The sequence below is a fragment of the Coregonus lavaretus genome (assembly GCF_964263955.1).
Source record: "Coregonus lavaretus genome assembly, chromosome: 32".
In the NCBI taxonomy this organism is placed as follows: domain Eukaryota; kingdom Metazoa; phylum Chordata; class Actinopteri; order Salmoniformes; family Salmonidae; genus Coregonus; species Coregonus lavaretus.
Genome location: NC_140019.1, coordinates 23,451,653 through 23,475,245, shown reverse-complemented (window position 1 = coordinate 23,475,245; position 23,593 = coordinate 23,451,653). Strand labels below are relative to the sequence as shown.

General features: G+C 44.5%; 1 protein-coding gene across 1 annotated transcript; it reads left to right on the top strand.

Moving 5' to 3' along the window:
* Positions 1 to 820: 820 nt before the first annotated feature.
* On the top strand, positions 821 to 22,623 carry LOC311107987 (annexin A5-like; the record flags this gene model as incomplete). Its single annotated transcript, XM_084150620.1, has 11 exons — positions 821 to 902; positions 9,033 to 9,127; positions 10,253 to 10,366; positions 11,135 to 11,225; positions 12,576 to 12,655; positions 19,288 to 19,338; positions 20,060 to 20,153; positions 20,264 to 20,359; positions 20,581 to 20,639; positions 20,779 to 20,901; positions 22,564 to 22,623. The coding sequence occupies exons 1-11, from the start codon at positions 890 to 892 to the stop codon at positions 22,621 to 22,623; spliced, it is 876 nt and encodes a 291-aa protein (XP_084006746.1). The 5' UTR covers positions 821 to 889.
* Positions 22,624 to 23,593: the final 970 nt, after the last annotated feature.

The following is a 23,593-nucleotide window of genomic DNA, read 5'->3' as shown; positions in this document are numbered from 1 at the left end:
GCGGCTGGCTTCCGGGGAGAAAAAAGGGGTAAAATAAATAAACTAAAATAATAAAATATATAAAAGACTAAAATAAAAAGTATTCAGACCATTTACTCAGTACTTTGTTGAACCACCTTTGGCAGCGATTACAGTCTTCTTGGGTATGACGCTACAAGCTTGGCACATCTTCAATGCAGATCCTTTCAAGCTCTGTCAAGTTGGATGGGGAGCGTCGCTGCACAGCTATTTTCAGGTCTCTCCAGAGATGTTAGATCGGGTTCAAGTCCGGGCTCTGGCTGGGCTACTCAAGGACATTCAGAAACTTGTCCCGAAGCCACTCCTGCGTTGTCTTGGCTGTGTGCTTAGGGTCGTTGTCCTGTTGGAAGGTGAACCGTTGCCCCAGTCTGAGGTCCTGAGCGCTCTGGAGCAGGTTTTCATCAAGGATCTCTCTGTACTTTGCTCCGTTTGTCTTTCCCTCGATCCTGACTAGTCTCCCAGACCCTGCCACTAAAAAACATCCCCACAGCAAGATGCTGCCACCACCATGCTTCACCGTAGGGATGGTATTGGCCAGGTGATGAGCAGTACCTGGTTTCCTCCAGATGTGATGTATGGCATTCAGGCCAAAGTTCAATCTTGGTTTCATCAGACCAGAATCCCCCTTCTGATGCCAAGATTCCCCCTCTGCAAACAAACTTGCTAACTAGATTATTGTTTGATTGTGCAAAACATTTTCTCTCATTTCGGTCCCACAACGACACATTTTCAGGAAATGCAGGCAATTAATGTATTCTGTTCCCTCTGTCCATCAGTTGTTATTTCTTTCCCACAGGCTTCCTACAGAGGCAGTGTGAAAGACTTTGTCAACTTTAATGCCAAGCAGGATGCTGAGCTCCTACACAAGGCCATGAAAGGCATAGGTGAGTTACAGTGGCTTGCGAAAATATTCACCCCCCGTTGGCATTTTTCCTATTTTGTTGCCTTACAACCTGGAATTAAAATTGATTTTTGGGGGGTTTGTATCATTTGATTTACACAACATGCCTACCACTATGAAGATGCAAAATATTGCAAAGTCTTTTTTATTGTGAAACAAAAACTTGAGCGTGTGATGAGTGTGATAGAAGGAGTCAGGCGCAGGAGGGTGATCACCGAATGCAGAGTTTATTCCGTCGTACACAAAATAGCGCTGGATAGCGACAAACGAAACAGGCAGAGGGGAAAATCTACCCTGGCAATACAAGGTAACGGTAGCTCCAACAAAAACTGGCACAGGGGAAATACTATCCCGGCAATAACAAGGTACGAGTAGCTCCACTGAATAAACAAATAAACAATCACCCACAAGGACAAGGGGGGCAGAGGGAACACTTATACACGGACTAATGAGGGGATAAAAACCAGGTATGTGTGATTGACAAGACAAGACAAATGGAATGATGAATAATGGAGCGGCAGTGGCCAGTAAGCCGGTGACAGCCTCGGTGGAAGTTGTGACCGAGGGTGCATAGCTATCCCCCCCCCCCCGCCCCCCAAAAGTAAATCCTTTGTAGAGCCACCTTTTGCAGCATTTACAGCTGCAAGTCTATTGGGGTATGTGTCTATAAGCTTGGTACATCTAGCAACTGGGATTTTTGCCCATTCTTCAAGGCAAAACTACTCCAACCCTTTCAAGTTGGATGGGTTCCGCTGGTGTACATGTTTAAGTCATACCCCAGATTCTCAATTGGATGGAGGTCTGGGCTTTGACTAGGCCATTCCAAGACATGTAAATGTTTCCTCTTAAACTACTCGAGTGTTGCTTTAGCAGTATGCTTAGGGTCATTGTCCTGCTGGAAGGTGAACCTCCATCCCAGTCTCAAATCTCTGGAAGACTGAAACAGGTTTCCCTCAATAATTTCCCTGTATTTAGCACCATCCATCACTCCTTCAATTATGACCAGTTTCCCAATCCCTGCCGATGAAAAACATCCCCACAGCATGATGCTGTCACCACCATGCTTCACTGTGGGGATGGTGTTCTCGGGGTGATGAAAGGTGTTGGGTTTGCGCCAGACATAGCGTTTTCCTTGATGACCAAAAAGCACAATTTTAGTCTCATCTGACCAGAGTACCGTCTTTCATATGTAGTCCTGTGTAGCTCAGTTGGTAGCGCATGGCGCTTGCAACGCCAGGGTTGTGGGTTCGATTCCCACGGGGGACCAGTATGAAAATGTATGCACTCACTAACTGTAAATTGCTCTGGAAAATGACTAAAATGTTTGGGGAGTCTCCCACATGGCTTTTGGCGAACACCAAACATGTTTGCTTATTGCTTTCTTTAAGCAATGGCTTTTCTGGCACTCTGGCCACTCTGTGGAGTGTACGGCTTAAAGTGGTCCTATGGACAGATACTCCAATCTCCGCTGTGGAGCTTTGCAGCTCCTTCAGGGTTATCTTTGGTAACTTTGTTGCCTCTCTGATTAATGCCCTCCTTGCCTGGTCCGTGAGTTTTGGTGGGCGGCCCTCTCTTGGCAGGTTTGTTGTGGTGCCATATTCTTTCAATTTTTTGATAATGGATTTAATTGTGCTCCGTGGGATGTTCAAAGTTTCTGATATTTTTTTATAACCCAACCCTGGTCTGTACTTCTCCACAACTTTGTCCCTGACCTGTTTGGAGAGCTCCTTGGTCTTCATGGTGCCGCTTGCTTGGTGGTGCCCCTTGCTTAGTGGTGTTGCAGACTCTGGGGCCGTTCAGAAAAGGTGTACACTACTGTTCAAAAGTATGGGGTCACTTAGAAATGTCCTTGTTTTCGAAAGAAAATTTTAATGTTGTAAATGGTATTGTAGCTGGAAACGGCTGATTTTTTATGGAATATCTACATAGGCCCATTATCAGCAACCATCAGTCCTGTGTTCCAATGGCACGTTGTGTTTGCTAATCCAAGTTTATCATTTTAAAAGGCTAATTGATCATTAGAAAACCCTTTTGCAATTATGTTAGCACAGCTGAAAATTGTTGTGCTGATTAAAGAAGCTATAAAACTGGCCTTCTTGAGAATCTGGAGCATCATTACATTTACGTCATTTAGCAGACGCTCTTATCCAGAGCGACTTGCAGTTAGTGAGTGCATACATTTTTCATACTGGCCCCCTGTGGGAAATGAACCCACAACCCTGGCGTTGCAAGCGCCATGCTCTACCAACTGAGCTACAGGGGACTCGATTACAGAATCAAAATGACCAGAAACAAATAACTTTCTTCTGAAACTCGTCAGTCTATTCTTGTTCTGAGAAATTAAGGCTATTCCATGCCAAGAAACTGAAGATCTCGTACAAAGCTGTGTACTACTCACTTCACAGAACAGCGCAAACTGGCTCTAACCAGAATAGAAAGAGGAGTGGGAGGCCCCGGTGCACAACTGAGCAAGAGCAAAAATACATTAGAGTGTCTAGTTTGAGAAACAGACACCTCACAGGTCCTCAACTGGCAGCATCATTAAATAGTACCCGCAAAACACCAGTCTCAACGTCAACAGTGAAGAGGCGACTCCGGGATGCTGACCTTCTAGGCAGAGTTGCAAAGAAAAAGCCATATCTCACACTGGCCAATAAAAATAAAAGATTAAGAATGGCAAAAGAACACAGACACTGGACAGAGGAAGATTGGAAAAAAGTGTTATGGACAGACGAATCGAAGTTTGAGGTGTTCGGATCACAAAGAAGAACATTTGTGAGATGCAGACCAAATGAAAAGATGCTGGAGGAGTGCTTGATGCCATCTGTCAAGCATAGTGGAGGCAATGTGATGGTCTGGGGGTGCTTTGGTGGTGGTAAAGTGGGATATTTGTACAGGGTAAAAGGGATCTTGAAGAAGGAAGGCTATCACTCCATTTTGCAACGCCATGCCATACCCTGTGGACGGTGCTTGATTGGAGCCAATTTCCTCCTACAACAGGACAATGACCCAAAGCACAGCTCCAAACTATGCAATAACTATTTAGGGAAGAAGCAGTCAGCTGGTATTCTGTCTATAATGGAGTGGCCAGCACAGTCACCGGATCTCAACCCTATTGAGCTGTTGTGGGAGAAGCTTGACCGTATGGTACGTAAGAAGTGCCCATCAAGCCAATCCAACTTGTAGGAGGTGCTTCAGGAAGCATGGGGTGAAATCTCTTCAGATTACCTCAACAAATTGTCAACTAGAATGCCAAAGGTCTGCAAGGCTGTACTTGCTGCAAATGGAGGATTATTTGACGAAAGCAAAGTTTGAAGGACACAATTATTATTTATATTAAAAATAATTATTTCTAACATTTACATTTTAGTCATTTAGCAGACGCTCTTATCCAGAGCGACTTACAAAACAAGGACATTTCTAAGTGATCCCATACTTTTGAACGGTAGTGTATATATACTGAGATCATGTGACAGATCATGTAACATTTAAATAAAGTCCACCTGTGTGCAATCTAACTAATTATGTGACTTCTGAAGGTAATTGGTTGCACCAGATCTTATTTAGGGGCTTCAGAGCAAAGCGAGTGAATACATATGTAGGCACCACTTTTCCGTTATTTATTTTTTTGAATGTTTTGAAACAAGTTTTTTTCATTTCACTTCACCAATTTGGACTATTGTGTGCATGTCCATTACATGAAATCCATATAAAAATCAATTTAAATTACAGGTTGTAATGCAACAAAATAGGAAAAACGCCAATGGGGATGAATACTTTTGCAAGGCACTTTAGATGCACGTAAAGTTATACAGTATATGCCATTTAGCAGACACTTTATAAAGTGAGGGTAAACATTTTAGTATGTGGCCCCGGCGGGAATTGAACTCTTAAACCTGGTGTTTCTAGCTCCACGCTCTTTCCAACTGAGTCACAGATACAGTGGCTTGCAAAAGTATTCACTCCCCTTGGCAATTTTCCTATTTTGTTGCCTTACAACCTGGAATTAAAATGGATTTTGGGGGGGTTTGTATCATTTGATTTACACAACATGCCTACCACTATGAAGATGCAAAATATTTTTTCTTGTGAAACAAACAAGAAATAAGACAAAAAAACAAAAAACTTGAGCGTGCATAACTATTCAATACTTTGTAGAGCCACCTTTTGCTTCACTGTGGGGATGGTGTTCTTGGGGTGATGAGAGGTGTTGGGCTTGCGCCAGACATAGCGTTTTCCTTGATGGCCAAAAAGCTCAATTTTAGTCTCATCTGACCAGACTACCTTCTTTCATATGTAGTCCTGTGTAGCTCATATTCCATATATTTGGGGAGTCTCCCACATGCCTTTTGGCAAACACCAAATGTGTTTGCTTATTTTTTTCTTTAAGCAATGGCTTTTTTCTGGCAACTCTTCCGTAAAGCCCAGCTCTGTGGAGTGTATGGGTTAAAGTGGTCCTATGGACAGATACTCCAATATCCGCTGCTTTGCAGCTCCTTCAGGGTTATCTTTGGTCTCTTTGTTGCCTCTCTGATTAATGCCCTCCTTGCCTGGTCCGTGAGTTTTGGTGGGCGGCCCTCTCTTGGCAGGTTTGTTGTGGTGCCATATTCTTTCCATTTTTTAATAATGTATTTAATTGTGCTCTGTGGGATGTTCAAAGCTTCTGATACATTTTTTTAACCCAACCCTGATCTGTACTTCTACACAACTTTGTCCCTGACCTGTTTGGAGAGCTCCTTGGTCTTCATGGTGCCGCTTGCTGGTGGTGCCCCTTGCTTAGTGGTGTTGCAGACTCTGGGGCCTTTCAGAACAGGTGTATACAGTGGGGGAAAAAAGTATTTAGTCAGCCACCAATTGTGCAAGTTCTCCCACTTAAAAAGATGAGAGAGGCCTGTAATTTTCATCATATGTACACGTCAACTATCACAGACAAATTGAGGAAAAAAAATCCAGAAAATCACATTGTAGGATTTTTAACGAATTTATTTGCAAATTATGGTGGAAAATAAGTATTTGGTCACCTACAAACAAGCAAGATTTCTGGCTCTCACAGACCTGTAACTTCTTCTTTAAGAGGCTCCTCTGTCCTCCACTCGTTACCTGTATTAATGGCACCTGTTTGAACTTGTTTTCAGTATAAAAGACACCTGTCCACAACCTCAAACAGTCACACTCCAAACTCCACTATGGCCAAGACCAAAGAGCTGTCAAAGGACACCAGAAACAAAATTGTAGACCTGCACCAGGCTGGGAAGACTGAATCTGCAATAGGTAAGCAGCTTGGTTTGAAGAAATCAACTGTGGGAGCAATTATTAGGAAATGGAAGGCATACAAGACCACTGATAATCTCCCTCGATCTGGGGCTCCACGCAAGATCTCACCCCGTGGGGTCAAAATGATCACAAGAACGGTGAGCAAAAATCCCAGAACCACACGGGGGGACCTAGTGAATGACCTGCAGAGAGCTGGGACCAAAGTAACAAAGCCTACCATCAGTAACACACTAAGCCGCCAGGGACTCAAATCCTGCAGTGCCAGACGTGTCCCCCTGCTTAAGCCAGTACATGTCCAGGCCCGTCTGAAGATTGCTAGAGTGCATTTGGATGATCCAGAAGAGGATTGGGAGAATGTCATATGGTCAGATGAAACCAAAATATAACTTTTTGGTAAAAACGAAACTTGTCGTGTTTGGAGGACAAAGAATGCTGAGTTGCATCCAAAGAACACCATACCTACTGTGAAGCATGGGGGTGGAAACATTTGGGGCTGTTTTTCTGCAAAGGGACCAGGACGACTGATCCGTGTAAAGGAAAGAATGAATGGGGCCATGTATCGTGAGATTTTGAGTGAAAACCTCCTTCCATCAGCAAGGGCATTGAAGATGAAATGTGGCTGGGTATTTCAGCATGACAATGATCCCAAACACACCGCCCGGGCAGCGAAGGAGTGGCTTCGTAAGAAGCATTTCAAGGTCCTGGAGGGGCCTAGCCAGTCTCCAGATCTCAACCCCATAGAAAATCTTTGGAGGGAGTTGAAAGTCCGTGTTGCCCAGCGACAGCCCCAAAACATCACTGCTCTAGAGGAGATCTGCATGGAGGAATGGGCCAAAATACCAGCAACAGTGTGTGAAAACCTTGTGAAGACTTACAGAAAACGTTTGACCTGTGTCATTGCCAACAAAGGGTATATAACTAAGTATTGAGAAACTTTTGTTATTGACCAAATACTTATTTTCCACCATAATTTGCAAATAAATTCATTAAAAATCCTACAATGTCATTTTCTGGAGAAAAAAATTCTCATTTTGTCTGTCATAGTTGACGTGTACCTATGATGAAAATTACAGGCCTCTCTCATCTTTTTAAGTGGGAGAACTTGCACAATTGGTGGCTGACTAAATACTTTTTTTCCCCACTGTATATATACTGAGATCATGTGACAGATCATGTGACACTTAGATTGCACACAGGTTACATTTATTTAACTAATTATGTGACTTCTGAAGGTAATTGGTTGCACCAGATCTTATTTAGGGGCTTCATAGCAAAGGGGGTGAATACATATGCACGCACCTCTTTTCCGTTATTAATTTTTTAGAATTCTTTGAAACAAGTTATTTTTTTCATTTCACTTCACCAATGTCCATTACATGAAATCCAAATAAAAATCCATTTTGCAAGGCACTGTATAAACTCTACCAGAGAAACTGCAGTGGAATATGTATTTACACTGTACGTTTTTTTGTAACAAGCTGTATTTATTCCGTAACTACTATTTTTTTGCTTAGAAAAACTGCATTAGCTGTGTTAAGTGTCCAGCTAGTATTATAACTACTTAAATATCTTGTACAAGACTTTATTCCCCTACAATTCCCCGGCATAATGCCACTGTAATGGAACTAAGGTTACTAATTTAGATTATAGAGCTTGAAAGGCATGTGTTCAGCTCCATCATGATACGGAGAAAAAAGGCTAATGAGATTTTTATTTGAATTTGCTTTGCCTATTTGACCTTTGAACTTCGTTTCCCTCTCAAATGACCTGGAATTCATCACAGCAGTACATACAGATGTATTGTAGGATCTTAATTTGAGCCAGTTTGGTACAGCAGGAAAATAATCCTGCAGCAACAGGAAATGTGAATTATTATGTGGATTATAATTAATGACATTTTTGTAGGGGTTGATATATTTTTCGTTAGGGTAAATCAAATCTGGAAATTACAAACCTTAGAAGCCTTTTAAAAATTGTAATACTCTACAAGTTTGAAATTTCCTGCCTCGCAGGAAAATTCTCAGCAACAAAAAAGTAATCAAATTAAGATCCTACATCTGTAATGACCACCATAATGACAACTTCCTCTATATGTCATTGGTTTAAACCAATTGTCCCAGTGTTGTGATGCATTTGATGGCCTTGAGGCCAAAAGATACAGCGTTGTACAGAGGAAGTAAAGGGCAAGACGATCGTAAAATGGAGGCATATCTCTGAATTATAGCTTGACTTGTCATTGGAGCTCATAATCAATCTGACCTCTGATCTTTGAACCAGATCACATTATAAGCGGTGACCTGCTTTATGGCATAATTAAGTCTGGATAACAAATCTATTTCAACGTTACCCAGGAAATGCAGTGACTTGTCTCAGCCCTGATATTAATTTGCTGTACCCCAAAGGTATTGATGCCTTTTAAAAGTTATTGGTATTGATTGTTTTTGCGTTGGTCCATTTGTCTTGTCATTTCCCTGGTGAGAATTGATCTAGTGCTTATTAAATGGACAGTTCATCCTCCAGTTGAGATAACATGGTGCCAATCTAATTGAGGTCTGTAGGCCCACATAGTTTGTTGTTGCCTTTCAAACCACAATGACCACTCTCTTTATGGAATATGGACTCACCTCAACATAGGGCATGGAAATCACTGATAAACTTAGATTTTGGGGTGAATCATCCCTTTATCGTTGTAAACACAAACTTAATGTCTTTACTGTGGTAACTAACTAGAGTTATTTCAAACTGGTAGGGGTGGCCTTGTTTTAATGAGTTCTGCAATTAATGATCAAGACATGTTCTCATGTTACTGATTTAAGATGAATTACTGTACGTTTGTCAGGCACTTATGAGGACACCATTCTCATGCTCCTGACATCGCGCAGCAACAATCAACGGCAGGAAATTAAGGCGGCGTACAAGAAGGCCCACGGAAAGGTGAGACAGGAAGCTTACAGGTCTGATTGAAGCCTACAGGTCATGTCACCAACCTCATCACGCATCAGCCAAAACAAGTGGGTCTACCTGAAGGTTACCTAAGGGAAAACATTATAAAAATGTTCTACTGTTACTGAAAAAGAGTAGAGCATATGCACACCCAATGGCTTTGTGCAGGTGCTGGACATCCAAGTATGAATTTCAATACTGCCAAAATGCTTTACTGTTACTCTCAAATATGGGGTTTATTAGTAGGGGCAGATTGGCATGACAGTATTGCCATTGCGCAGATGTCACGTAGCTAGCAGCACTGGGGCTGGGAGAGGTTTGGGACTTATCCGTGATGAATAGCATCTGTCCAACAGCTACAGTATAGGCCCTCGTGAGAGTTCTGAAATATTATGCAGTCAGACTCTCTCTCTCGTTCAAATCGGCACTTCAAAAATACCCAAATCTATGATAAATGGCTAATAAAAATCTATTCCGATGTACACTTCTGTTAGTACTGTGTTGAAATGTCTGGTGGCTTATCATAACAAGAAAGCCAACAATAAATGTAGTCACAATGGTGTCTGATAACCCTCTCAATCCAGTATATGTATTAGGAGTGACTCAACTGATGTTTTTTAGAGTCAATACTAATAAATTGAACTCTCGCTCATAAACCAAGTGTTGGTTTACACTTCTATGTACATGTTATCAAAACACCTGTTAACCAATCAAATGTATTGATTGAAGTAAGGATTTCTGCTCTGCTATTCTTGGTGTTTTCATATTACTTTAACCAAACACTTCTTCCATTGTCAAAGTTATCAGAATATTAATCATACAATATTTAAATAATTTAAATTAATTGATCGAGGTAAGGAATTCGGCTCTGTTATTCTAAATATTTTTGTTTTTGTTTTTTAAAGGTCCAAAGCAAACACTTTTTCCATTGTTCAAAGTTATGAGAATTATGGACTTTATTTTATCCTCAGGATCTTGTGAATAATTCAAATGTATCAATTGAGTAAGAGATTTCGGCTCTATTTGTTTAGATATTTCTTATTAAAAAGAAAAGTCTAAAGCAAACACTTCTTCCATTGTCTAAGTTCTCTTAATATTGACTTTATTTTTCCACAGGATCTTGTGAGTGCTTTAAAGTCGGAGCTGGGAGGTTTGTTCGAGATGCTCGTTGTGGCGTTGATAACTCCTCCCATTTCCTATGACGCCTCTCAACTCCATAAAGCACTCAAGGTAAAGTACAGCAATGTATAGTCTATGTTGGTTATGGCTCCAAGAATAAGTAATGTATTGTGCAGTCAGACATGCGAGTCTACATAGAATGAAGGTAAAGTACAGTTTAAGGTAAAGTACAACAGTATATTGTGTAGAACAGACATATTTCTCTCTATGTAGAATTACGAATTGTATGGTATTTTTACCATCAGGTACAGTATGTGCAGGATATTGGTCATGTGTCTAGATTATTTCAGGTGAATGTTAACATGCTCCATTGGTTAATGGTCTTAAATCTTCTAGCTCTCCTGAAGTATTTTCTTCTTTCCCTGCAGAAAGCCAGTCCATTATAGGCTACACTAATGAAGGTGTCGCACAATATGTGTGGCCATGTTTTTCATCTTCCATGTAGCCTTGTTAGGTTTGTCCAAGACTTAGCAGCTTGTTATGATTGAATACTATAGTACTGCTATGCTTTGGCAGGGTCAGAGTTAAAGGAAAACTCCACCCAAAAACAATATTTTGGTATTTCTTTCATTAGTCCATTGTTGATATAGCCCCAAAATGTTTTGCATATCAGCAATCAAGTTTTCAAGATATATAACTTTCAAAATACAAAGATAAAGCTGGTATGATGCATTTTACATAAAAAAGTTATACCTGTATATCTTGAAAACTTGATTGCTGACATGTAAAACATTTTGGGACTATATCAACAAAACACTAAGAATGGCCAGCCAGGTATTGAGTGGGCTTGTCTGAGGGTCTCTGACTGTTGTTCCCCAGGGGGTGGGGACTGATGACGACGTGCTGATTGAGATCCTAGCATCTAGGACCTGCGCCCAGATTAAAGACATCGTCAAAGTCTACAAGAAAGGTGAGAGGTTAAATGTGTCATGACACATTCATAACATATCCCACTGGTCAAAAACTGGCTGAATCAACGTTGTTTCCATGTAATTTCAACAGAAAAATCTACGTGGAAAACTGATTGGATTTCAAAAAAGTCATCGGCATAAGGGAATTTAGTCTTTTTAACCTAAATCCAATGTCATGGGTGACATTTTTTGTTGATTTCACGTTGAATTCACATTAGTTGGCAACTCAACCAAATGTAAATCAAAACTAGACGTTGAACTGAGGTCTGTGCCCAGTGGGATTCATTCAACATCTACAAGAAAGGTGAGAGGTTAGGTTCCCCAAGGAAAACAGGTAACACCTTAATGAGTGTTGCAGTATCATTCATAAAAACATCCATAACATGTTTATTCAACAGTAGAGAGAAGTTAAGCTGAACACAATCCACATGATTTGTCACAGTCCATCAAATAAAATGACACATTCCACGTGTTGCATCCAATCTGCATAACCTGGATACCGTACTGCTTCTACTTTCAAATGCTGGATCGGTGCCTTGCCTAAAGCTAAAGCGGTGACAAATTGGCTCCCAGAATACAATATGACCACCGGTCGTCCACATATTGTGGAACCTTGCTTTGAATCTGAATGTCTGTTTGTTCCACTCATTCTTATTCTAGATGTTTCTGTCGCTGGGCTATGAGAGCGGTCTGATACCTTGCTTCAAACGAAGGATGAAGGAAAGTTATATGGACTTGGTGTAGGATAGACAGGATTACCATGCATTGTTGACCACCAATGTAACCTAATGGTAGTTCTGTGCTCACCCCTGACTAGGTTCATACATTTGTTCACTATGCTTCTTAATATAGAGCTGTCCAATCAAACTTTCTACCCTCAGGGCAGCCCATCAGAATGTGTTCACCTCAGTGCAGATCAACCCCTAGAACTTAAAATAAACACTATATCAACCGCATCAAGTACCCAGTCTATTTTCAAGAGTACGTTCCTAGTCCTGCATCTTCAGCCAATAGACACAGCGAGGGTCTAGCACAACAGCCTGGTCCCAGATCTGTTTGTGCTGCCTTGTCAACTCCAATGGTCATTGTCATGCCATTGTCACAGAGCACAAACAGATCTGAACCAGGCTACTGGCACAATAGGCCAAGGATAAGAGCCACCCTGGCCATCTGAGATGGACACTGGAGAAGCCTGATCCATCTGTTACCCTGCTAATCAAATTCCCCTGGCGGAGACCTTTGGCTAAACAGAACACGTCCAGTCTGGGTCGATTGCTGCCATTAGCAACCATTGTCAGATATAAGTGTAAACAATCTTCTGCCCTTCCTCCTCTTCTCATCTTTCTCAGAGTGCGGCGGCAAGCTGGAGAAAGATATCACCGGTGACACCTCGGGCCACTTCCAAAAGCTTCTAATAACGCTTCTGCAGGTAATCGAAGAGAGAAGGAAGAATGAGAGAGGGATGAGGAGAGAGAGGGATGAGGAGAGTGATGAGGAGAGAGGGATGAGGAGAGGGATGAGGAGAGAGGGATGAGGAGAGCAGAATCAGAGACCGGGATGAGAAAGAGGAATGAGGAGAGAGAGGTGAGAAGAGCGAGATGAGGAGAGAGGGATGAGGAGAGAGAGATGAGGGAGAGATGAGAGATGGATAAGGGAGAGATGAGAGGGATGAGAGAGAGAGGGATGAGGAGAGGGGGATGAGGAGAGGGATGAGGAGAGAGGGGGATGAGTAGAGAGAAGGATGAGAGATCAGGAGAGAGAGAGATAAGGAGAGAGGGATGAGGAAAGGGATGAGGAGAGAGGGATGAGAGAGAGGGATGAGGAGAGAGGGATGAGGAGAGAGAGGGATGAGGAGAGAAGGATGAGAGAGAACTGAGGGAGAGATGAGAGAGATGGATGAGATGAGAGGGATGAGAGAGAGAGGGATGAGGAGAGAGGGATGAGGGGGGGATGAGAGAGGGATGAGAGAGAGGGATGAGGAGAGAGAGGGATGAGAGAGAGATAAGGATTAAGGGATAAGGAGAGAGGGATAAGGAGAGAGGGATGCGGAGAGAGGGATGAGGAGAGAGGGATGAGGAGAGAGATGAGAGAGGGATGAGGAGAGAGATGAGAGAGGGATGAGGAGAGAGAGGGATGAGAGAGAGGGATGAGGAGAGAGGGATGAGGGAGAGATGAGGAGAGAGGGATGAGAGATATGAGAGATATGAGGAGAGAGGGTTGAGAGAGAGAGATGAGGAGAGATGGATGAGAGAGAGGGATGAGAGAGAGGGATGAGAGAAAGGGATGAGGAGAGAGGGATGAGAGAGGGGGATGAGGAGATCAAGATGAGAGAGGGATGGGAGAAGAGAGAGGGATGAGAGAGAGAGATGAGGATAGAGGGATGAGGAGAGAGAGGGATGAGGAGAGAGGGATGAGAGAGATGAGAGAGGGATGAGGAGAGAGGGATGAGAGAAAGGGATGAGGAGAGAGGGATGAGAGAGGGGGATGAGGAGAGCGGGGTGAGAGAGGGATGAGGAGAGAGGGATGGGAGAGAGGGATGAGAGAGAGATGAGGATAAAGGGATGAGGAGAGTAATGAGGAGAGAGGGATGAGGAGAGAGATGAGGAGAGAGGGATGAGAGAGAGGGATGAGGAAATAGATGAGGACAGAGGGATGAGGGACATGAGAGAGATGAAGAGAGGGTTGAGAGAGTGAGATGATGAGAGAGGGATGAGGAGAGAGGGTTGAGAGAAAGAGATGAGGAGAGAGGGATGCGGAGAGAGGGATGAGGAGAGAGGGATGAGGAGAGAGGGATGAGGAGAGAGATGAGAGAGGGATGAGGAGAGAGATGAGAGAGGGATGAGGAGAGAAAGAGAGTGATGAGGAGAGAGGGGGATGAGAGAGAGGGATGATGAGAGAGGGATGAGGGAGAGATGAGGAGAGAGGGATGAGAGAGGGATGAGAGAGAGATATGAGGAGAGAGGGATGAGGAGAGAGGGATGAGAGAGATGAGAGAGATGAGGAGAGAGGGTTGAGAGAGATGAGGAGAGATGGATGAGGGAGATGGATGAGAGAGAGGGATGAGAGAAAGGGATGAGGAGAGCGGGATGAGAGAGGGGGATGAGGAGAGCAAGATGAGAGAGGAATGGGAGAAGAGAGAGGGATGGGAGAGAGGGATGAGAGAGAGATGAGGATAGAGGGATGAGGAGAGAGAGGGATAAGGAGAGAGGGATGAGAGAGAGGGATGAGGAGAGAGGGATGAGAGAGATGAGAGAGGGATGAGGAGAGAGGGATGAAAGAGGGGGATGAGGAGAGCGGGATGAGAGAGGGATGAGGAGAGAGGGATGGGAGAGAGGGATGAGAGAGATGAGGATAAAGGGATGAGGAGAGAGAGGGATGAGGAGAGAGGGATGAGAGAGAGATGAGCAGAGAGAGGGATGAGGAGAGTTATGAGGAGAGAGGGATGAGGAGAGAGATGAGGAGAGAGGGATGAGAGAGAGGGATGAGGAGAGAGATGAGGACAGAGGGATGAGGGAGATGAAGAGAGGGTTGAGAGAGTGAGATGAGGAGAGAGGGATGAGAGAGGGATGAGGAGAGATGGATAAGGGAGAGGGATGAGGAGAGAGGGATGAGAGAGGGAGATGAGGAGAGCGGGATGAGAGAGAGGGGGATGAGAGAGAGGGATGGGAGAGATGAGGAGAGAGAGGGATGAGGAGAGAGGGATGAGAGAGAGATGAGGAGAGAGGGATGAGAGAGAGAGGGTTGAGGAGAGAGATGAGGAGAGAGGAATGAGGAGAGAGGGATGAGAGAGATTAGGAGAGAGGGATGAGAGAGATTAGGAGAAAGGGATGAGAGAGATGAGGAGAGAGAGAGATGAGAGAGAGGGATGAGGAGAGGGGTATGAGGAGAGAGGGATGAGGAGAGAGAGAGATGAGGAGAGAAGGATGAGAGAGAGATGAGGGAGAGATGAGAGAGGGATGAGGGAGAGATGAGAGGGATGAGAGAGAGAGGGATGAGGAGAGCGGGATGAGGGGAGGATGAGAGAGGGATGAGAGAGAGGGATGAGAGAGAGATAAGGAGAGAGGGATAAGGAGAGAGGTATGAGGAGAGAGATGAGAGAGGGATGAGGAGAGAGATGAGAGAGGGATGAGGAGAGAAAGAGAGTGATGATGAGAGAGAGGGATAAGAGAGAGGGATGAGGAGAGAGGGATGAGGGAGAGATGAGGAGAGAGGGATGAGAGTGGGATGAGAGAGAGATATGAGGAGAGAGGGATGAGGAGAGAGGGATGAGGGAGATGGATGAGAGAGAGGGATGAGAGAAAGGGATGAGGAGAGAGGGATGAGAGAGGGGGATGAGGAGAGCAAGATGAGAGAGGGATGGGAGAAGAGACAGGGATGGGAGAGAGGGATGAGAGAGAGAGATGAGGATAGAGGGATGAGGAGAGAGGGACGAAAGAGATGAGAGCGGGATGAGGAGAGAGGGATGAGAGAAAGGGATGAGGAGAGAGGGATGAGAGATGGGGATGAGGAGAGCGGGATGAGAGAGGGATGAGGAGAGAGGGATGGGAGAGAGGAATGAGATAGAGATGAGGATAAAGGGATGAGGAGAGAGAGGGATGAGGAGAGAGGGATGAGAGAGAGATGAGGAGAGAGCGGGATGAGGAGAGTTATGAGGAGAGAGGGATGAGGAGAGAGATGAGGAGAGAGGGATGAGAGAGAGGGATTAGGAGAGAGATGAGGACAGAGGGATGAGGGAGATGAGAGAGATGAAGAGAGGGTTGAGAGAGTGAGATGAGGAGAGAGGGATGAGAGATGGATGAGGAGAGCTGGATAAGGGAGAGGGATGAGAGAGAGAGGGATGAGGAGAGAGATGAGAGACGGATGAGGAGCGAGGGATGAGAGAGGGATGAGGAGAGAGGGTTGAGAGAAAGAGATGAGGAGAGAGAGTTGAGGAGAGAGGGATGAGAGAGGGGGATGAGGAGAGCGGGATGAGAGAGAGAGGGATGAGAGAGAGGGATGGGAGAGATGAGGAGAGAGAGGAATGAGGAGAGAGGGTTGAGGAGAGAGATGAGAGAGGGATGAGGAGTGAGGGATGAGGAGTGAGGGATGAGAGAGAGATGAGGAGAGAGATGAGGAGAGAGGGATGAGAGAGGAGGAGAGAGGGATGAGAGAGAGATGATGAGGAGAGAGGGATGAGAGAGAGAGGGATGAGGAGAGAGAGATGAGGAGAGAGGGTTGAGGAGAGAGATGAGGAGAGAAGAATGAGGAGAGAGGGATGAGAGAGAGATGAGGAGAGAGGGATGAGAGAGATTAGGAGAGAGGGATGAGAGAGATTAGGAGAGAGGGATGAGAAAGATAAGGAGGGAGAGATGAGAGGGATGAGGAGAGAGGGATGAGGATAGAGGGAGGAGAGAGCGATGATGAGAGAGGGTTGAGGAGAGAGATGAGGTGAGAGGTAGGAGGAGAGAGGGATGAGAGAGAGAGATGAGGAGAGAGGGGTGAGAGAGAGATGAGGAGAGAGGGATGAGGAGAGAGGGATGAGAGAGGGATGAGAGAGAGAGAGGGATGAGGAGAGAGGTACGAGAGGGATGAGAGCGAGATGAGGAGAGAGGGATGAGGAGAGAGGGATGAGAGAGAGAGATGAGGAGAGAGGGATGAGGAGAGTGGGATGAGGAGAGAGGGATGAGAGAGAGATGAGGAGAGAGAGATGAGGATAGAGGGATGAGGAGAGCGGGATGAGGAGAGAGATGAGAGAGAGGGATGAGAGAGATGAGGAGAGAGGGATGAGGAGAGAGGGATGAGAGAGGGATAAGGAGAGAGGGATGAGAGAGAGATGAGGACAGAGGGATGAGAGAGATGAGAAGAGAGGGATGAGGAGAGAGGGATGATAGAGGGATGAGGAGAGAGATGAGGAGAGAGGGGTGAGAGAGAGATGTGGAGAGAGGGATGAGAGAAAGAGATGAGGAGAGAGGGATTAGAGAGAGGGATGAGAGGGGGGATGAGGACAGTGGGTTGAGAGAGGGATGAGGAGAGAGGGATGAGAGAGAGATGAGTAGAGGGGAATGAGGAGAGAGGGATGAGAGAGAGATGAGGAGAGAGTGATGAGGAGAGAGATGCGGAGAGAGGGATGAGAGCGAGATGAGGAGAGAGATAAGGAGAGAGGAATGAGGAGAGAGGGATGAGTGAGGGATGAGGAGAGAGGAATGAGGAGAGAGTGATGAGAGAAGAGGGATGAGAGAGGGATGAGGAGTGAGGGATGAGGGATGAGCAGAGAGGGATGAGAGAGATGAGAGAGAGTGATGAGAAGAGAGGGATGAGGGATGAGAGAGGGATGAGGAGAGAGGGCTTAGAGAGGGATGAGGAGAGAGGGATGAGGAGAGAGAGATGAGGTGAGAGGGATGAGAGAGAGATGAGGACAGCGGGTTGAGAGAGCGATGAGGAGAGAGGGATGAGGAGAGAGGGATGAGGGATGAGAGAGGGATGAGGAGAGAGATGAGGAGAGAGGGATGAGAGAGAGATGAGGAGAGAGGGATGAGAGAGAGATGAGGAGAGAGGGATGAGGAGAGAGGGATGAGAGAGGGGGATGAGGAGAGCGGGATGAGATGAGAGAGATGAGAGAGATGAGGAGAGAGGGATGAGGAGAGAGGGATGAGGAGAGAGGGATGAGAGAGAGATTAGAGAGAGGGATGAGGAGAGAGGGATGAGAGAGAGGGATGAGGAGAGAGGGATGAGGAGAGTGGGATGAGAGAGAGATTAGAGAGAGGGATGAGGAGAGAGGGATGAGAGAGAGGGATGAGAGAGAGATGAAGAGAGAGGGATTAGAGAGAGGGATGAGAGGGGGGATGAGGACAGTGGGTTGAGAGAGGGATGAGGAGAGAGGGATGAGAGAGAGATGAGTAGAGGGGAATGAGGAGAGAGGGATGAGAGAGAGATGAGGAGAGAGTGATGAGGAGAGAGATGCGGAGAGAGGGATGAGAGCGAGATGAGGAGAGAGATAAGGAGAGAGGAATGAGGAGAGAGGGATGAGTGAGGGATGAGGAGAGAGGAATGAGGAGAGAGTGATGAGAGAAGAGGGATGAGAGAGGGATGAGGAGTGAGGGATGAGGGATGAGCAGAGCGGGATGAGAGAGATGAGAGAGAGTGATGAGAAGAGAGGGATGAGGGATGAGAGAGGGATGAGGAGAGAGGGCTTAGAGAGGGATGAGGAGAGAGGGATGAGGAGAGAGAGATGAGGTGAGAGGGATGAGAGAGAGATGAGTACAGCGGGTTGAGAGAGCGATGAGGAGAGAGGGATGAGGAGAGAGGGATGAGGGATGAGAGAGGGATGAGGAGAGAGATGAGGAGAGAGGGATGAGAGAGAGATGAGGAGAGAGGGATGAGAGAGAGATGAGGAGAGAGGGATGAGGAGAGAGGGATGAGAGAGGGGGATGAGGAGAGCGGGATGAGATGAGAGAGATGAGAGAGATGAGGAGAGAGGGATGAGGAGAGAGGGATAAGGAGAGAGGGATGAGAGAGAGATTAGAGAGAGGGATGAGGAGAGAGGGATGAGAGAGAGGGATGAGGAGAGAGGGATGAGGAGAGTGGGATGAGAGAGAGATTAGAGAGAGGGATGAGGAGAGAGGGATGAGAGAGAGGGATGAGAGAGAGATGAAGAGAGAGGGATGAGAGAGATGAGGAGAGAGGGATAAGAGAGAGGGATATTAGAGAGATGGATGAGAGAGAGAGAGAGGGATGAGGAGAGAGAGGCATGAGGAGAGAGAGGGATGAGGAGAGAGAGGGATGAGGGAGATAAAGTATTTCCTTTCTGATAATGGGAGTGCTTTGGTGATGTCATTATAAAGTCATGAGTGGTTCACGAAAGGTGAGGATGGAATGAGGAGGAATGAGGAGGGAAGGGTACGTACGGTAGGTATATCATGGTCCTCTGGGTCTTGGTAACCTAACCCACCAGGTTGCCAGGTTGGGAGGCAATCAGCAAAGATGAGGTCATGAAGGGTAGACATCACTCTTCTCCCATGATGCACTGACCTTTTTCCCTCTGTTCTTTTTTCTGCCCCTTTGCTCCTCTGTTCTCTTGTGTAGGGGAGCAGGGACGAAGGGGTGGATGAAGACAGGATTGAGAAAGACGCAAAGGTAACAGAATCCAATTAGCGGGTGGATGATCGCTAAGTGCTGCGCTATATGGCAAGACATAATTACATTTTGTCTTCAAGCGCTCAAATATTAGCATGCTCACGATATGGCGCCAAACCATTAACATACAGTAGGCCTAAAGGACAAAGCAAGCTTCAAGTGTATCATAGTGATCACTGATAAATGATCGATATGAAAAATGGATTTAGTACATCTGCTTCCTGGAACGGAAAATCCCATGGACTTAAAAACTAACATTCATTTGTAGGTATTTTGTTTTCATACTTGGATCAACGTTGTAGGCTACACGACATTTAATGATTACACATACATGTATAATACAGGTCCCCTGCCTTTGTCAGCTGCTTCATTGATCATGGCCTTATTATATTCAGTGACTGGCTCCAAAACATTTACATTTCTTCATAGATCATTGATCAAACATTGTAACTCCGGGTTACTACTTTCTACTGCAACTAATAAAGGTTGTATTAAACAGACATTCTGAACACCAATGACAGGATTTGAGGCAAACACTTGCATACCACACTTGTAATAACAGTTTATTAAAGCGCACTGAGCAATGTTATCAGTGGGGTACTTATATTTGTGTGTTGTGTGTGTGTGTGTGTGTGTGTGTGTGTGTGTGTGTGTGTGTGTGTGTGTGTGTGTGTGTGTGTGTGTGTGTGTGTGTGTGTGTGTGTGTGTGTGTGCGCTTCAGGAACTGATTGCTGCTGGCGAGGGGAAAGTTGGCACAAGCGAAGAGAAATTCATCAACATCCTGGGCAATAGGAGCCATGAACACCTTCGACTAGGTGTGTGTGTGCCATTTCGTTCAATCATTAAAACAGAATTGCATTCTGCACTTTTATTATAACATCAAATAACATCAAATTCTCATATGTATTTTGTTTTTCATTGCAAGTGTTTGACGCCTACAAGAAGCTGTCTGGCAATGATATTGAGGACAGCATTGAGGGCGAGACTACTGGAAACCTGGAGAACTTAATGCTGGCAGTTGGTAAGACTCTACAATGATGACAAGCAGCCACAGTAAAGTTTAAAAAATATTTGAAAAAAATATACAAAACTAAAATCTAACACAATTAAAGAATGAGATTTCTGTATTGCATTTTGATAAATCAAACCTAAACCACCTATCAGTCAATACATCTTGTACATACATGCTTTATATTGAAAAATGAACTAATTATTTGGGAATGTCATCTTTCCTTTCCATAGTGAAGTGTATTAAGAGTGTCCCAGCCTACTTTGCAGAGTCCCTCTACAGGTCTATGAGGGTATGGTCTTTGTGTTGTCATCTATCATCCCATGGAGGATTTACCAGAAAGTTTCAATTACCACCGCATATCTCCAAAAAGGATTCAGGAAGTTAGGTTTAGGCATTTGTAATTGTGATGTCTATTGTTTTTTTGTTAGCGTGCTGGCACTGATGACCAGACTCTGATGAGAATCATGGTGTCCAGGGCTGAGACAGACATGCTGGACATCAGAGCCTGGTTTAAGAAGATGTATGGGGCCTCTCTCTACACCACCATTCAGGTATACAGTGGGCTAGTCTCACCTCTATCCATTCTGGTACAATAAGCTAGTCTCCTTTTTAACGATTCTGGCACAATGGTCTAGTCTCTCCCCTAACTGTTTGCATATAGGTTCATTTTTAGGTACAGTGGACTAGTCTCTCCTCTAACCAGGTACAATTCAATAGTCTCACCTTTACCCCAAACGACTAACCATAATAATCCACTTCTATACTCAGCTTCCACCTAACAAGTGACACTAGAGAGCAGTGGAGGCTGCTGAGGGGAGGACGGCTCATAATAATGGCTGGAATGGAGTCAATGGAGTGGGATCAACCACATCAAAGATGTGGTGTCCATGTGAGCCGTCCTTTCCTCAGCAGCCTCCACTGATAGAGTCATTAGATAGATTAGTGTCACAGCCAATACACTGGGAAATCACCTGAGTGACAGGTCCATTATTCCAGCTGCCTCAGCCACAAGCTCCCTAAATATTGTAGCGAGTGAGCCACTGTGACAAGCTTTTACTCTCCTGAGTCTCCTCCTAGGTTTTTAGCTCATCAGTATCTGGATAGGAAGAATAAAATAGGTGGTTTCATGGGAGATGTTGATACCACACTGGAGGCAGAATGATGAGGGCGTACTAGAGACTGGTGTAATGCCAAATGGATAGGACCAGTACATACATGCAACCTCCTGTCATGCGTCCTTATTTCCAACCCCGCCATCTACAGCCTACATCATCCATTCATGACACTATTATTCATGACTCAGCATAACATGCTGTCTGACTTGGTAATAATGAGTAGTCTTCCTCTCTGACTTGGTAATAATGAGCAGCCTTCCTCTCTGACTTGGTAATAATGAGCAGTCTTCCTCTCTGACTTGGTAATAATGAGTAGCCTTCCTCTCTGACTTGGTAATAATGAGCAGCCTTCCTCTCTGACTTGGTAATAATGAGCAGTCTTCCTCTCTGACTTGGTAAAAATGAGTAGCCTTCCTCTCTGACTTGGAAATAATGAGGAGCCTTCCTCTCTGACTTGGTATTAATGAGCAGCCTTCCTCTCTGACTTGGTAATAATGAGCAGCCTTCCTCTCTGTCTTGGTAATAATGAGCAGTCTTCCTCTCTGACTTGGTAATAATGAGTAGCCTTCCTCTCTGACTTGGTAATAATGAGTAGCCTTCCTCTCTGACTTGGTAATAATGAGCAGCCTTCCTCTCTAACTTGGTAATAATGAGTAGCCTTCCTCTCTGACTTGGTAATAATGAGCAGCCTTCCTCTCTGACTTGGTAATAATGAGCAGCCTTCCTCTCTGACTTGGTAATAATGAGCAGCCTTCCTCTCTGACTTGGTAATAATGAGCAGCCTTCCTCTCTGACTTGTAATAATGAGCAGCCTTCCTCTCTGACTTGGTAATAATCACTTGCGTCAGGTTGACAATGTGCAGTATGACAGACATTTGTTTACACAACCATTGTGAAGACACTGCACAATGGTTTTGTAAACCTTTTTTTGCAGAATAACTCTCTGTTGTATCAGAAAAATATCTATCAAATGTGTTGTACATCAGCTGTACAACCTGAGTATACAGGACCTATGTAATCCATAGGCTGATTGTCTGTTTGGTAGTGCTGACAACACCTTTCATGCCAGTCTGTGTTTATTTGTTTACTCATTCCCAGGAGGACACCACTGGGGACTACGGAAAGGCCCTGCTCTACCTTTGTGGAGGAAATGACTGAGGACTTTTTGATGATGTGGCACTGTATGATGATGCGTGATAGCGCTGCAATGAGCTACACCTGATACTCTGTCAGTCAATTATCATTAATTAACACTTGATTTTATTGGCTTCTGTTCGACGATTGGCTTAAGTTACCACTTCATTGTATTGGCTATGTATCTTGATTGCCCACATTCAACACATAATGAACTCAACACTGTGTGCCCTCTTTTTTCTTATATTGTTCAAATACTCTGTCCTTTATTTGACTGTTATGGTCATGTGAACCAAACTATGCTTTGTTTTGCTAAAGATGTCCAATTTCAAGAAATAATGGGAGTACTATTGCTCTATATTAGGTTATTTTCTTTATTGTTACCTAAATCAACATGCTATCTTACTCTATCTTGATTAATGCCTTTGTGTCTGAGTTCGAATTACAAAGTTGCTGTTCAATTATTAAAAGGTTCATGTCTACTATTATGTTACACTCATTAATAACATCAAGTTGTGATGTGCAACAGGAGTGGGCAGATATTAAAGGTATCAGTCACCTCTAAGATGAGTATATCTCCATGACATAGTAACTCATGTCATATCTAATTGGCCGAGTTTAGTCTTTAGTTTACAAGTCGTCAAATCGAATGGCTGTGGAGTCTTTAGTGATATTGATATTCTACCACTAGATGGGAGAAACAGCCAAAACGAGCAGGGAGTTCATACCTAGTGGACCTCCCTATTGATACCACAGAAGACTCCCTATTGATACCACAGAAGACTCCCTATTGATACCACAGAAGTCTCCCTATTGATACCACAGAAGTCTCCCTATTGATACCACAGAAGTCTCCCTATTGATACCACAGAAGTCTCCCTATTGATACCACAGAAGACTCCATATTGATACCACAGAAGTCTCCCTATTGATACCACAGAAGACTCCCTATTGATACCACAGAAGTCTCCCTATTGATACCAGTTGGGTTACA